This window comes from Crinia signifera, chromosome 6, assembly GCF_055691185.1.
Source record: "Crinia signifera chromosome 6, ASM5569118v1, whole genome shotgun sequence".
NCBI classification, from domain to species: domain Eukaryota; kingdom Metazoa; phylum Chordata; class Amphibia; order Anura; family Myobatrachidae; genus Crinia; species Crinia signifera.
In genome coordinates, this window is record NC_139222.1 from 31,216,633 (window position 1) to 31,234,031 (window position 17,399).

General features: G+C 49.0%; 1 protein-coding gene across 2 annotated transcripts in view; it reads left to right on the forward strand.

The window, feature by feature from the left end:
• The first annotated feature begins 15,387 nt into the window (after nucleotides 1–15,387).
• Nucleotides 15,388–17,399, forward strand: part of NDUFV1 (NADH:ubiquinone oxidoreductase core subunit V1) — a 29,738-nt gene continuing 27,726 nt past the window's right edge. The window contains exon 1 of one of the 2 annotated variants that reach the window (XM_083145881.1): nucleotides 15,388–15,465. Coding sequence is in view for 1 of the 2 variants with exons in the window: in XM_083145880.1 (XP_083002006.1) it covers nucleotides 15,474–15,475 (2 nt within the window). In the remaining variant the exon portion in view is untranslated. Of the gene's footprint in view, nucleotides 15,476–17,399 lie in introns of both variants that reach the window. The other variant, XM_083145880.1, reaches the window with a different exon arrangement.

Consider the following 17,399-nt stretch of genomic DNA (forward strand, 5'->3'; position numbering starts at 1 on the left):
TGCAGATCCCCATCCCCCCGGTACACCACGCCCTGCCGCTGACATACCGCACAGTACCATGGTGCAGATCCCCCCCGGTACACCATGCCCTGCCGCTGACATACCACACGGTACCATGCTGCAGATCCCCATCCCCCCGGTACACCATGCCCTGCCGCTGACATACACACAGTACCATGGTGCAGATCCCCCCCCCCCGGTACACCATGCCCTGCCGCTGACATACCACACGGTACCATGCTGCAGATCCCCATCCTCCCGGTACACCACGCCCTGCCGCTGACATACCACACAGTACCATGCTGCAGATCCCCCCCCCCCCGGTACACCATGCCCTGCCGCTGACATACCACACGGTACCATGCTGCAGATCCCCATCCTCCCGGTACACCATACCCTGCCGCTGACATACCACACGGTACCATGCTGCAGATCCCCATCCCCCCGGTACACCACTCCCTGCCGCTGACATACCACACGGTACCATGCTGCAGATCCCCCCCCCGGTACACCAACCCCTGCTGCTGACATACCACACGGTACCATGCTGCAGATCCCCATCCCCCGGTACACCATGCCCTGCGCTGACATACCACACGGTACCATGTTGCAGATCCACCCCATCCCCCCCGGTACACCATGCCCTGATGCTGACATATCACACGGTACCATGCTGCAGATCCCCATCCCCCGGTACACCATGCCCTGCCGCTGACATACCACACGGTACCATGTTGCAGATCCACCCCATCCCCCCGGTACACCATGCCCTGATGCTGACATATCGCACGGTACCATGCTGCAGATCCCCATCCCCCCGGTACACCATGCCCTGCCGCTGACATACCACACGGTACCATGCTGCAGATCCTCATCCCCCCCCGGTACACCATGCCCTGCCGCTGACATACCACACGGTACCATGCTGCAGATCCCCATCCCCCCGGTACACCACTCCTGCCGCTGACATACCACACGGTACCATGCTGCAGATCCCCCCCCCCCCCGGTACACCAACCCCTGCTGCTGACATACCACACGGTACCATGCTGCAGATCCCCATCCCCCGGTACACCATGCCCTGCCGCTGACATACCACACGGTACCATGTTGCAGATCCACCCCATCCCCCCCGGTACACCATGCCCTGATGCTGACATATCACACGGTACCATGCTGCAGATCCCCATCCCCCGGTACACCATGCCCTGCCGCTGACATACCACACGGTACCATGTTGCAGATCCACCCCATCCCCCCCGGTACACCATGCCCTGATGCTGACATATCGCACGGTACCATGCTGCAGATCCCCATCCCCCCGGTACACCATGCCCTGCCGCTGACATACCACACGGTACCATGCTGCAGATCCCCATCCCCCGCCGCTGACATACCACACGGTACCATGCTGCAGATCCCCATCCCCCTGGTACACCATGCCCTGCCGCTGACATATCACACGGTACCATGCTGCAGATCCCCATCCCCCCCGGTACACCATGCCCTGCCGCTGACATACCACACGGTACCATGCTGCAGATCCCCATCCCCCTGGTACACCATGCCCTGCCGCTGACATATCACACGGTACCATGCTGCAGATCCTCATCCCCCCCGGTACACCATGCCCTGCCGCTGACATACCACACGGTACCATGCTGCAGATCCCCATCCCCCCGGTACACCATGCCCTGACACTGACATACCACACGGTACCATGCTGCAGATCCCATCCCCCGGTACACCATGCCCTGCCGCTGACATACCACACGGTACCATGCTGCAGATCCCCATCCCCCCCGGTACACCATGCCCTGCCGCTGACATACCACACGGTACCATGCTGCAGATCCCCATCCCCCGGTACACCATGCCCTGCCGCTGACATACCACACGGTACCATGCTGCAGATCCCCATCCCCCCGGTACACCATGCCCTGCCGCTGACATACCACACGGTACCATGCTGCAGATCCCCATCCCCCCCCCCCCGGTACACCACGCCCTGCCGCTGACATACCACTATGCATGTCTATAGCCCCGAGGACACCAGCATGGCCGACACACTGTACTACTATGAGTCTGACACCATGCCACAGTTCTCCTGCCAGCTGTATATTGGCATGGGGTGTGCGGATGTTTGTTGCTTTGTAAGTGTTTTTTATTATTGTGTCAGGTCATTGTGTGTGTGGCGAAGTGACAGACGTTCTCCAGATGTGTCCCTGGTGCCAGATTCAGCTGTCTCTTCTATCTCACTCTGACAAGAGCTGTCTCTTTTATCTGGAGGTCTGCACTCTGCAGAACATTGTGATAAGGGCTATTACTGTTATCTGGGTGTTTATATTACAGTGTCCCTGACTGCTGACAGCACCCAGCCGGTGAGTGCAGGGCACAAGCTCTGGAGTGTTAAGGCCCCCATTACACTAGTATGATATTGGCCTTTTTCATCTGATTCCGATGCAGTGGGCCGAGAAAGAAAAAGTGGGAAAATCCCCTTTGGAAAGTCACACTAGTGTATTGGGGGCCTTTAGTTCATCAAAATAACACAGCAAGCAACTTGTGGCCCCCAGCAATAAAACCCCTTACCAATAAAACTTGTGGCCCCTAACAATACAACTGTCTATAGGCCCCCATACATTAGTCCGACTTGTCCTAGGGACAAGTCGGACTTGATTTCCCCTGCAGCTCCCCGGGAGGGGGACACACGATTAGGCACTTGATGTGACAAATTTTGCATATGATAAATCTCATGGATTTATCATATGCAGTCCCCGGGGAGCTGCAGGGGGAGAGCCGGGTGGGGGACGCTGGGGAGCAGCAGGGAGCTGGGCAGGGTGAGCTGACAAATAGTCAGCTGGCCGGGGACACTGTTGATCCGGGCATGGGAAGAGGCTGGCAGGGGCAGTGTACACATAGGCAGCGGGCGGGGGGACGCCGGTGAACCGGCGAGAGGAACAGCTCACAAGCTGGACAGGACCAGGCAGACGCAGCTTCAAGGAAGAAAAAAAACAATACAAAGAATGGGGAGCCAGTGATTGGCTGAGAGCTCTCTCGGCCAATTGCTGATTGGCTGAGAGAGCTCTCTCAGCCAATCACTGCCTCCCCATTCGTTTGTATTGAAGCTGCGTCTGCCTGATCCTCCTGCCCAGCAGTGAGCTCAGCTGTTCCCCTCGCCGGTTCATCTGCGTCCCCCCGCCCGCTGTCTATAGTGTCAGCTGCCCCTGCCAGCCTCTCCCCATGCCCGGCGTCCCCCGCCTGCTGACTATTTTTCAGCTCACCTTTCCCGGCGTCCCCCGCCCACTGACCCTGCCCGGAGACTGCACATAAGATTTGGAAATCTTATGTGCAGCCGGTGCGACTGCCCGACTCCGATCCGATGCGCACGGGACCGCGTTTCGGGTCGGATAGGGTGTCAAAACATGCGATTTGGGACGATTTCACAGCCCGATTCATCTGAATCGGGTGAAATCGGGCCCCAAATCGCATAATGTATGGGGGCCTTATGTCCGTGGTTCCCAAACTGTGCGCTAGGCTCCCTCGGGTGCCTAGGAGCATTTGCAGGGGTGCCTCAGATTGTTAGTCCAGAACCAATTCAAATTATTTATGTTCAATGTAAAAGGCAAAATCAGTGCTTGGGGTTTTCAATTATAAAATATGTGGATAAACAGAAGTGAATCATTTTATTCACCATATAACTGGACCTAAGGATGACATTTAAGCACAACTTAACAATTTTTTATTTTTTTTGGTAACAAACTTTTGGCCTAGGGGTGCCCTGAAAAATATTCTGATACTCTAGGGTGCCGTGAATCAAAAAACGGTACTTATTTCCTAGCACGGCGCCTGCGATCAAGATTGTATCCGTCGGGTCCAAAAAAATTGCGTCGATCGCATCGCATGCAACCAAATCAATGTGAAATGGTCCCTGAGACCCGATTTTACATTGGCCCCAATGTTAAATGGCCCCCAGACCCCAATTTTTATTGCAAGGGGACGTGCATTACTTCACAGGTATTACGCGTCCCCTCGCGGGGCTCGCTGCGCTTGCCACGCTTCAGGCTCGGTGACTTGCTGCGCTCGCCACACTATATAAAATTAACTCCACACCAACGTGGATAGTGGGGGTATGAAAAGGTCGGAGGACGCGTACCGCCGCCCCTCGCCACGCTGCGGGTTGGCGTTCATCGTGGGGTGGCGTTAACAATGGGGGGGGGGGGGGGGGCATTTGTCATGTCAAATACCCATAAGGGTGGCTATACAATGAAAAATCAGGTCCATTTGCCCATTTAACATTGTTCCCTATGTAAAATCGCGTCCATCACATCGGTCACATCGCATGCCTTAACTTAAGGCATGCGATGGACGCAATTTTTTAATTGTCGGGGAAAAGGCTAAAAATAGCCCTGAAATTTCGTTGGTCGCGTCCATCGTATGCGATCACCTGCGACGGGCGCCGTGCTAGGAAATAAGTACCCAACACAGTTTGGGAACCACTGCTCTATGTTATTAAAAAATATCTATATATATAAAAGGTTCACTTCACCTCACCTCTATGAAGTGAAGTACCGCCAGTGTCCACTAGAGGCCACTTTAGGGTCCAAATTACTCCTTTGTATGCTTTCACTTTCTTTCATAACAGAAAGTGAAAGCTATTTTTGCAGGGACACTGATCTGTTTCAACCTTGCCGGTTATGGAGAGCGGGAGCTGTGAAAACAGAGATTGGAGGTAGGAGCAGTTAGGGACTGGGGGGTGGGGTGGAGAGTTTGTGGGCTACAAACGGTCACAGCTCAAAGTGACCGTAAAAACTGTCACAGTTCAAAGTGAAAGTACATTGCAGAAACCGTTATTTTTAACGGGCTTTTAACTAGTAAAGTATAATGTATGCTCCCAATGACACCGATATATTAAACCCACTGCAGTGCCAATTCACAGTATGCCACACCGGAACCTTAGCCCACATTTGCCAGCGCTCCATGTTGGTAATGTAGCTATATACAGGGGGGGTCCCCTGTGTGTGTTCGCCCCTGTTCCCTGTAGTAATGCGGATCACCACTCTCACATATGCCGGGATTTTGAAAATTCTTAGGGACAGATGTATCAAGCTTCCAAAACTGATAAAATGGAGAGTGATCAACAGCCAGCCAATCAGCTCCTGATTACCATGTTACAGGCTGGGTTTAAAACATGACAGGTAGGAGCTGATTGGCTGGTTGTTTATCACTCTCCACTGTTTGAAGCTTGATACATCCAGACCCAGTTGGCAATGCTACCCGTATAGTGCGGCGTGCGGCAGTGTGCTCTCGCTGTACATATGATATATTTTCAGGTCTATTTGTATTGTGATTTGCCAGTACTTGTGGTGTGCTGATCTGTGTGTCTGGTAATGTGTATTATCTACCTGGCTGTAGACATAGAAGCTTTTGATGATCTCTCTTGCGGAATGCTTAACAGCTGCTAATTACAGCCCCAATAAGCCATTTGTCCTAATTATGCAGTGGAAGGGTCACATATTGATGACTTTGCTAATGGAGTAGATCTAAGCAAGTAAAGGAAAGTAGAGACCACCTATTAACAAAGTCCCAGGAACAGCCCCAGCCACGGCAGTAATGACCATTGCCTTATATATCCTTATTCCGTCCTCGCCATCTTGTGTCCTGTGCAGAGAGTTGGCAAACGGCGTGAGATTTGCGTCAGGACAGGCTGTTTTCTAAAAGTGTGATATGTTCTTCGATCTTCACTTCAGCTTCATCATTCGGCGCTGAAATTGCACATTTGCATTTTGTGGAATTTATAGTCTATGAACAAAGCAGATAACACAATAAGCACATTCTGTAGTCTGGGAACAATTAATGCCAAATTCTGCAAATACAGAGTTCACCATTTTCTAGCCAAAATAGTACCTGTGTTTAGCTACTTGAAAAATAATCAATATTTAGGCAGGGTTGCTTACCCTCCTTGGGCGCAGTGGTAAAAAAAACCTTGAAATCTTGAAAACCTGGACTGTTAGGGGTAAATTTACTAAGATGGAAGTTTTATTGAAGATGGGATTTTATAGCATACTGTACTTGCGTACTTTCTTGGAATGGCTGGGAGGCTCCAGAAAATCGGGTCCCCCTCCCCCCCCCCCCCCCCCTCCCACCACCCCCCCCCCCCCCCCCCCCCCCCCACACACACACACACACACACACTTTTAGCCCCGCCTCCTCCTTCTGGTGTTAAAGATCCGCCAGAAACAGAACAATCCGGGATGCGGTTGGGAAGTCGACAATTAAAAGATCAATAGTCAATAGGTCAACCACTATTGGTCGATAGGCCGTATGTCGACGCAAGAAATAGGTTTCAATATACCTTAGGTCGACTTATTCAAAAGGTTGATACATGCCATAGGTTGACATGAGACAGGTCTACATGAGTTTTTTTTCTTTTTAAATCCCTAACCAGGTGGTTTTTCATGGTGCCGGACGGGCATTCACCTGACGTCGTGATCCCGACTGTCAAAACACCGACAGCCGGGTTCCCGATGGCCACCTGCTATTTTCCATTGTGGGGGTCCATGACCCCCATAGAGGGAGAATAGAATAGGTAGCGAGCACAGCATGCCCGCAAGGGGCTTAGTTACGCTCACCATGCTGTCTGGGTCCGGCGTCGGGATAATGACTGTCGGGATCCCGACTGTCGGACCCCTATACCACACCCGGTTTTTCATTCTATTCTATCCAAGTGGACACAGAGCTAGATTACAATCGACCTCTTGCTTTTCGACCCTGTTGACCTAGGGCATGTTGTCCCTTGTCATGTGCTGACATATGGCCTGTCGATCGATAGTGGTCAACCTGTTAACGTTTGACCTTCTTACTGTCGACAATATGACCCATACCCCAATCCGTCAATGGAAAGATTAGGCCAGTGGTTCCTACACTAATCCCCAACTACCCCACACAGTGCATGTTTTCCAGCTCTCCTCACAGAAGGGCAGATTCATTAAGCTTGGTGAAGTGATAATGTGGCTGGTACTTTATCACTGGCCAATCAGCTCTCAAATGTGTAGTTACAGGCTTCTTTTGCCAGGAGCCGGTGATAAAGTACCGGCCACTTCATCACTTCACCAAGCTTAATAAATCTGCCCCAGAATCACAGGTGAATTAATTAGCTCCACCTGTGTCAGTGAAATGTGTCAGTGAGTAATGAGTGCACCTGTGCGCCTGCCGGGTGACCCGGAAAATGTGCACCTAGGATTTAGGGTGCTTTGCGGAGCACGTTTGGGAGCCACTGCTGTATGTGTTTGACCTAAATAATCATTAACTAAGCTGGGCAATCTACAGCGAGGGCTCTAATTATCTTATTTGCATTTTATGCAAATCACCCAGGTAATCTGTCACACCGCATCTATGCTGTGGCCAAACTAAATTAGCACCCTGTTATTTGTGTTTGCTGTAGTGGGATGTGATTGCTGCTGATGTGGATAAGTCCTAGCAAAATAGACATGGCCTCAGGGCTGATACCTGCAACCACAACAAAACAGCTGACATACAAAGCAGGGCATTTAATAAGACCCATCACAGACAAGTCTGGTGGTACTGCAAATAAACATTCCATTCTAGATACAAATAGCAACATTTAGGACGAGCTGCTGTCGAGATAGACAAAAGACTGATGCAAACAAAAGGTCAACATGGCAATGATCGACACAAGGTCTACATGAGGTTTGTTTTTTTGGGGGGGCTTTTTTGGCCTTTTCATACTTTACCATCTCCGTGAACAACGATTGGAGAAGTAGCGGAGCAAAGCCAAGCCACCTGCCCTGTAATCCCTAGTGTTCAGTGTCGACCAATCGCGCAGTACGTTCCTCTGTGTCGGCAGGTTACTGTATATCGAGCTCTTATTATGTGCTCCAGCGCTTCTTAAAATGTGCAAACTATGGGGGTTATTCAGATCTAGTCGTTATTCACAAGCCGATCAATTACAGAAAAACTGCGCATGTGTTTGGGGTATACTGTCACTAGGTCGACCACAGGAAGATCGACATACATTGGGTCAACACACTCTAAAGGCCTTAGTTTGACACCCTCAAAAGGTTGACATGGGTCGAGGTTGACAGGGTCATTAGGCCAACACAATCCTTAGGTCGACACAATCATTAGGTCGACTTGGGAAAGGTTGACAGTCAAAAGGTCGACATGTTTTTTTTCCCTTTTTCTGAGCTGACATGTGCCGACATGTGGTATGCATGGCGATCACAGCAGCGCTGCTGATATGGTGTCCATGTCAACGGTGTTGACATTCGGGACAAAAAAAGCGAAAAACCTAGACCAATTTTGACCTTTTGAGGGTGTCGATCTTCATTTGTCGACCCGATGTATGTATACCTTTCTGTGGTGGACCCCAATGATCGTAGCGCGTATGCACAAAGCCAAACAGCCACATCAATCAGCAATTCATTTTTTTGCAATCCCCTCGGAATTCGACTGACTAGAAGCTGGCGTTTGTGGGTCGTACCCAGGTGTATTCTGGGACAGTCTGTGACATCAGCTCCGGCCTTGGTCAGCCTGTCTCTGTGGCGGAGTTGTGGAAGGGTCAGAGTTAAGGTGCGTACACACGGGTTAGATCTGGCATTCGATTTTAATTCGATATGCCGTACGATTTCTACTAGATAGTCTTGCCTGGCAGGACTATTTTTCTTTTTGATTTCCACTATACATGAGGGATAGAATATGCATATTGGGATAGAATATGCATCGAATGCTGCAAAAAGCATTCGATGTGCATACGATTTCTATTCGATTTCTAGTCAATAAGCATTTCTAGTAATTTCTATAAGCAAAATCGAATCGATAAATAATGCATATCTCATATCCCATTATTACTTACATTTGCACAGACTGGGAAAATTGGTCGATGGTGAGTCAGTGACTTATGGCCGGCGATCAGCGATTCATTCCCAGACTTGCACTAAGCTTCAAAAGTGATAAAATGGAGAGTGATAAACAGCCAGCCAATCAGCTCCTGTCTGACATTTTCCAAACACAGTCTGTGACATGGCAGGTAGGAGCTGATTGGCTGGCTGTTTATCACTCTCCATAATTATGCTTATATATATATATTAATTATATTTCCATCGGAAAGTGAGTAATTATTGACCAATTAAGCTAATTGGTAACTTCCAATTGTTTAATTAGTCCTCAGGGTAGGGATATTGGTGACACTGGGGTTGCTAGAGCAAGTCCTGGTGGTTTTTCCTTAGTTGAACAATTTGAGTTGGGGGGGTAATTCAGACCTGATCACACGGCGGTGGATTTGCATAGCGGGGATTATCGATAGCCTGCGCATGCATACAGCCCGTGGTACTCATGCGTGGGGCCATCCTGCAACGAAGTCCTGCTACTTTTGCTTTTTGCACGCCATTCGCAAGGTGATTGACAGGAAGTAGGCGCCTGGGGGTGGTATCCGGCCGTTTAGTGGGAGCGCTAAGAAAAACGCAGGTGTGGCTAGGGAATCGGTGGGAGTGTCCAGGAAAATGCTGAGCGTTTGTGACGTCCGCTCCAGGCCGGATATGACTTTGTCCATTGTACCACTGAGTAAGTCGCTGGCTACTCTGAGCTCGCAATGACTTGTGTCCAGTGTAAAAATCGTTTGATGGTTACTATGGATCCAGAAGGCGGGCCTTCATTCTTGCGGGGCTTAGCTGAACGCTGGCTGGGTGCGATCGGGCCTGAATGACCTCTTTTGTCTATGGGTGAGGAAAAAAAGACAGCGATTTTTATGGACCCATGTTCTTTCTGTCCCTTATTAAATTGCAAAACCCCTGAGATGCATTTATATTTTTGATTTCCCACCCACAATTGAATCCCCCCCCCCATGGGGTCCTATTTTGCATTGAATATTTACCGCAAACACAGATTTCTGGGGATAGCTGAGAATGTAATGGATTCCCAGTGCCAGCGCTCATTCACCGATAGGCCAGGTGCGCATCATTATAGTGCGTAGGCAATATGCATGAAAACATCATTAACTTCCGTCGTTATTGTGCATATGGTCTAATATCGTCTTAAGGGCCAATAAATATTGTGTTTCCCTGTAAATGCCCTGCGGGGTGAGCCCGGCAATAAATCTCTGACAGTGGCTGATGACCTCAGCTATACAGCCTTGCAGAAAGTCTCTGGTCGCTCATATCATTGTTTATAAGTGATAAAAAGTAAAAATGTCTGGGCGTCTCCCCTTGGAGGAAAGGAGACCATAATTCTTGATCAGAGGTTTATCTCCTGGCATTGTCTTGGGGGCCAGCAGGGTCACACTCCAGTGGTCCTGGGGTAGGATGGAGCCTGACTGAGATACAATCTATGAGTCAGTCCTGTATCCTGAGGTGAGGCCGGCAACACACATAAACAGCCATCACAAGTCTTATATACACACATACACACAGACACATATAGACACATATACTGTAGTTACGGTCTGGGTAGCGCATAGCGACTCATAGAATTGTTTTCAAATGGATACCACTTATGGAGCAAATTCAGAATCAGCTAAAATGTACTTTGTTTATTCAGTGCAGCGACTACACAGTAGTCTGACTCATATGGTCTGCGTATCAGTGCTGAAATACAGGCCACACTGTGCTAGAACCGCCACAGCAGAGAGTGACACCCCAGGTAGGGAAGAGCAATTGCATGTGCTATGGAAGGTGCAGGGTGCTAGAATGAACGCGAGTATAATGTTATGCAGCCCACACACGCACCTATTATAGAATGCGTTTTGTACTTTTTAAGTACAAAACGCATCGTGCGTACAATTATCGGGGTGTTTTCGGGCGGCGTGTGCGACGCGATGCTTTGCTATGCGCGTTCCCGGGGACCGATTTTGGATGTCCAAAAAAGTATGTGCAGCAGGTACTTTTTTGGACATTATCGCATAGCATTGGGCTCAGCATTATACAGGCATACGAGCCGATGCTATACGATGTTTTTTTGTTTTTTTTTGGAAATAAAGTACCTCAGACTACTTTTTTTCAACATACAAATTGTTATCAACAACTTTATTGCAGGTTTAAAACATGTGAACTCGAACAAAATAAAGGTCTGAAAAAGCCAGTGAAAAAATGTGCTTAAATCGCACAGCATCGCATCGCAGACAGCAAAATAACCATTGCATCGGGTCATGCTTAATTCTGGCAGAAAAATTGTAAAGAACCATTGTACAGCCAAAAACGCATAGCACTGAAATCGGTGCGTGTGTGGGCACCATTACTTTGTCTGATTTGCAAGGTCATAAGCACAAATGGATTTTCCATATATGGCCAATGGTTCTGCTTATCTGTATATCTCCTATATATTTGGCTACATCTGTCACTCAAAGTGGGTGTCTGTGTCTATAATGCTCTGTTCCTGGACTTTCCTCTTAATGTGTGATTGCCTTCATCTGTGCTGAACACCTTTCTGAGAAATTAACCTGTTTAAAACAGGTGATGGCAATCATACATTAAGGGGAAGTCTAGAAACAGAGCATTGTGTCCCTCCTGGAGAGGGTCATGTTGGGAGGTATGTGATAGAGAACCAGCCCAGTGAGCCCACAGACAGTGCCAGACACCCACTGACTTCCCATGTTGCCCAGCACTGCTACTCCACAGCCACCAGGTGAGCGCCCCCCTCCCGCGATTTGCGGCAAAACCTCCCCCCCTGCGCGCCCCCCCCCCTCCCGCGATTCGCGGCAAAAACACCCGCTCCCCCGCGACCCCCCCTACCGCGATTCGCTGCAAAAAGAACCCCCCCCACGACCCCTCCTGCAATTCGCGGCATAACCACCACCCCGCGACCCCCCCCTCCCGCGAATCGCGGCAAACCCTCCCCCGTGACACCCCCCCCCCCCGATTCGCGGAAAAAACACCCCCCCCCCGCAACCTCCCTCCCGCGATTCGCGGCAAAAAGAACCCCCCCACGACCCCCCCTTGCACGATTGGCGGCACCCCCCCTGCGACCCCCCTCCCGCGATTCCCGGCACCCCCCCCCCTACCCGCAATTCGCAGCAGCCCCAGGATTAAATGGCACATGCAAAACACTGACATGGCTATGGTCGACAATGAAAAAGGTTGACATGAGTTTTTGAAGAATTATTTTTAATTTTTTTAATTTTTTCATATTCATTGTCATGTGTCGACATGGACACCAATGAAGTGGCACACTTATGTCAACATTTACATGTGTTGACCCTTCTGTGTTGATTTTTTCTTGTGGCGATTCGCGTCACACCCCCCCGCAACCCCCCCTCCCGCGATTCGCGGCACCCCCCGTGACCCCCCACCTCCCGCAATTCGCGGCAACCCCCCACCGGAACCCCTGTGAACCCCGCCCTCCCGCGATTTGCGGCACCCACCCCCGCGACCCCCCCCTCCCGCAATTCGCTGCACCCCCCCCCCGTGATTCGCGGCAGCTGCAGAATTAAATTGCACATGGAAAACACTGACATGGCTATGGTCGACAATGAAAAAGGTTGACATGAGTTTTTGAAGTTTTTTTTTTCATTTTTTGAATGTTTTCATATTCATTCTCATGTGTCGACATGGACACCAATGAAGTGCCACACTTATGTCAACATTTACATGTGTTGACCTTTCTGTGTTGATTTTTTCTTGTGGCGATTCGCGTCACACCCCCCCCCCCCCACCCCCCCCCGCAACCCCCACTCCCGCAATTCACGGCACACACACACACCCCCGCGATTCTCGGCACCCCACCCCGTGACCCCCCCTCCCGTGATTCACGGCACACCCCCCGCGACCCCCCCTACCATGATTCGCCGCAACCCCCGCCCCCGTAACCCCCCTCCCGCGATTTGCGGCAACCCACCCCGCGACCCCCCTCCCGCGAATCTCTGCAATCCCTCCCCTCCCGCGATTCGCAGCATCCACCCCCCCACAACCACCCCTCCCGCGATTCGCGGACACCTAAGTTGCAATACAGGCATCTTTCATACAATTCTAACCATATTTCTCATATACAAACGTTCACAAATTAAGAGGGCGCAGCCCCTTACGACGGTGTGAAGAGCGCCCGTAGGGCGCAATGAATCACCTAGTGATATAATATGTATGATGTAAATGAATAATGAGAACAATTTATTGGGTGAGATGTACTAAGCCTTGAAAAGTGATAAAATGGAGAGTGATAAACCACCAACCAATCAGCTCCCAACTGTTATCTTTCAAATGCAGCCTGCTGCATAACAGGTAGGGGCTGATTGGCTGTCAATTTATCACTCTCCATGTTATCACTTTCCAAGCTTAGCACATCTGGCCCAAAATTTCTTCTATTAACTTCTATGGTGGACTTCCCTTGCACCTTTTTACCTTGTTGTGGGGGTCACCATACTACTGGAGGAGCGGAAAGGATTCTGGACAGAACGTGGACAAGGAGAAGGGGCCCCGGTAACCTTGTTCACATTTCACCATCACTCTGATCTGTCCAGCCCTGACCGGCCACTCACAGTATAGTAGCCCCATTCCATTATTTTATTGTTGTATTTCACCAATAAAGGATACCTGTTTTTACATAAGAGGATCCATAAATTCTTTCATCATTACTCCATTCCGGATATAGGATCCGTGCCATTGAAAGAAACCGTTCTATGCGCAGTGAAAACCATCAATACGTGAGTACATGGTTTAGGGGATACCCCCCGACATATATCATTTGAATATACAGTGTGACCTGGATGTAAAGATCTTGATTCGGCGAATACACTTACTGATTGGTGTAAGTGTATTTAGAAGGGGTGACCCCCCGACAGAATAAAATTGGATCTTATTATATTATTAATCCCATTTTTTTGAATTTCACCAAACATAGTTCAAACGGGATTACACGAGGGGCATTGCCTTGTTGTTTTTTTCTTGTCATTTCATATTTCTAAACAAGAATATACGCCTTTGAAAAACACCCATCTGGAGAACTTGAGAATTACAGGGAAGTACTAGCCTCTGTACTCTATATTTTTATCCTATCCATCACTTTGTCTAGCGCCCATATTCACATTTCAAAAATATCTTTCCACATATCTGTACACTTTGGGGAAACCAGGTGATCCCCCTTTTTTTGAAAAGAATACAGGCAGCTCAGAGCGCAGTACTGACCGTCCCACACAAACCCAAAACCATCTTCTATTAACTGTATAGTATAGCGCTGCCTCCTCCATATTGTGTACGAGAACCTTCTTTTAACCTGGGTCGGACTCGGAATGCAGGGTTGCTGGGCCCGGGAAAATTGGAAAGGCCCTTTCACATCGCACAGAGACCTGGGTCGACCCGGCAACAACCCAGGATGGACCCGGCTTTTTTTTTGTGATGTGAAATAGGTATTAGTGGGACAATCTTCAGTAAGGAAATAAGAAGCTGGTACCTGGAGCTTAGTACACCAAGGGCCTGATTCAGTACCGCTCGCGAAGCAGCGGTCACTTGCTGCTTAGCAAGCAGCTTAAAGCCTCCCCCCCTGCCGCAGAATCCCCTTGGTAACATGTGAGAGGGCATTGTATAGTCAGGGAACGCCGCTGGTCTTAATTACCGTACTGTCCGGAGTAATCCCGCACAGGTGGTGGTAAGTGGTATCCCTAGCACTGAGCAAGTTATGATTCTGGATTTACAGATAGACAGTCAATATGTCTACATACACACGGCCAACTATGTCAAAAGGTGGACACAAGAAAAAATGGCACAGGTCGACACAAGTTTGACATAAGTTGTTCAAGTTTTTTTTTTTTGGTGCCAGTGTCGACTTCTAAGCATATTGACTACCACATATTGTACCACCTACCCTCGCCAGTCCACCTGGATAGTAAACCATGAAAAAGTCCAAATCCAATGCTATCATCTTCTAGAAGGTGCTAAAAAAAAAAAAAACAAGACGTAGAATCTGATTGGTTGCTATGGGCAACATGCCATCTTAGTAAATGTACTCCTACATGTTCAGTGGAGGTGTCACTAACCAATATCGTTAGCGAGTGCATGCGCTATATATTTTCCTGATAGCTTAGCCAATATCGTTAATGATATCGCTCGTGGCTCATATAGTATAGCATGTACCCAATTTAATGAGCGCATTAAGTAAAACCTTTTTGAAACTCACTTAAAATTTAGTAAATCAATATTTGGAGAAAAAAAAAATCTTTTTATGAAATAAATGGGGACTACATAACCCAGCATACCCCGTTCCTGACACAGTCAGTGACAAATTCATGATATTAGCAAGTGGTCATGCTAATGCTAAGTTGCATGATTTTACACAACATCGTGCCAACATGACATTACACAAGCCGTAAGCCCGGTATATGTAACAGTGAGGGACCTTGCCAGTAAGAAACATGGCCGCTCCGTGCCGGTGACGTGGCAGCGCGGAGGGATAAATGCCAGGAGTGACGTCACCTCCCCGGCACAGGAAGAGGAGGAGTGTGATATCGCAGTGGGGCCGCTACTGAAGGTGACATTATGTAAACAGGGTATAAGTTTGGGGGTTATGGTGTTGGGGTTGCCATGCTGGGAGTAGGAGGCGCGTTGTCATGGTGATGGGTGCTGTCCTGGCAGCAAGAGTATGGGGAAGGGTGGCAGGGGCTGCAGGTTACATAATGCAATGCAATGCATGTGCTGGACATAGCTAAGAGCACTGCCTATGCAATGTCCCTACTATAAAACCTCAACATTAGTCAACATGAGAATGTAGCAATGGAAAATCCATGCATGTACCCACCCTTGTATATAAGTAATGACAGCTAACATGTATATGTGTCCCCCATTAGCCCCCCCAACTTGTTCTCCCCCCAATCACACTTTCAGCTTGCTGCTGCTTCACAGCGCTGACGTCTTAAGTTCAATTCTTACTGGGGGGTTTGCATCTGTGGGGAGTTTGTATGTTTTCACGGTGATTATGTGGGCTTCCTCCGGGTACTCTAATTTCCTTTCACAATCCAAATACATACTGGTAGGTTAGTGGTCTCCTGGAAAAAAAGGGACCCCAGTGGGTATTTGAGACCATGCGATATGAAACATTGATTGAAAGCTCCACTGCCACTAAAATATCCTCCGCAGAGCCCCATCCACACTAGGCGACTAATGGCACCGTCTATACAGATAACTGTGATGGCGGTGCCGCTGGTCAAACAATATTGTGTACATTCTAAACTATATTGGTAAATGAGATCATTCAATAATGGGGGGGGTTTGTTATCAATACGCGGGAGCGCACATCATGATTGATTTTGAGTGTAAACACTAGACTCTTTTTTTTTTTTAAGTTATCTCTCAAAAGGGCCCTTTGCACATGACTTCAAAATGATTGTTATTCTGTATTTGAGTCAGTTGATGGTAACTGTGTTACTTTGTGTACTGTAAGATTTCATGTGTTTGTATGGTATTGTTTCCCATGGTCAGAGCGTTGCACAAGAATTGCCGCTAGGCTGTATCAGACCAGTTCAACAGATCTTCCTGATCTGTCTATAATGCCTGGTACACACCAAAACCATCCTGATTGTTAGTAGATCGTTAGCAGATCGTGCCACGTTCTGCTAAGGATTTATTTATTTATTAACAGTCTGTGGACCCACACTAGAAGATATATCTACACATGGACTGGGCAGCGTGTTCTCCATATCCACTGCCCAATCCATCCTGATTGATGTCACAACTATCGGCAGGATCCCAGGATTTGGCTCTAAAAAACACCAGGATTGGAAGCTCCAGTCCCGGGATTTTGGGATTTATGCGGGGTACACACCAGGACGACCAGCTCAGGTCATCAGTGTTTCTTCCAACCCGCTCACTATGGACGTGGGGGGCATGACCCGCTCACAATGTGCACCGGTCCGATCCAATGGCGACCCGCACCCGGGTGTATGGTCGTTTCCAGATCCTACCTGCTGCAGGTAGAATTTGAATAACGACCAACCGACCCGCGGGACCGCGCATCAGATCAGTATCGGTCCACACCAGGACAGAAAAGGGCCCAATCACCACACAATCTACATCCAATCGGTCAGAATTGGATCTAGATTGATGGGATCGGACCCTTGCCGTCCTGGTGTGTACCCAGCATAATAGGCGCATGCATAATTGACCATGTTTTCAGAGCTGGGCAGCACTGAGTACCTTTAATATACGCTGCCTGGCTGCCTCTGACCCCTGGCTGTGAGCAGTATGATGTGAGGGGTCATGCAGCGCAGCCCGGCAGACCTCTCACCGTTGGCCCATCAATTAATATAAGATCGAAACAACCAATATATCGGACAGTGTGTACCTAGCATTAGTTAATTACAATGTCGACATTTATCAGTCAACATGATAATTTAGCAATTGATTGTCGACATCTTTAGGATGTAGCGCTGTCGACACAGTTATTCTTTTGATTCTGCCCCAAGCATG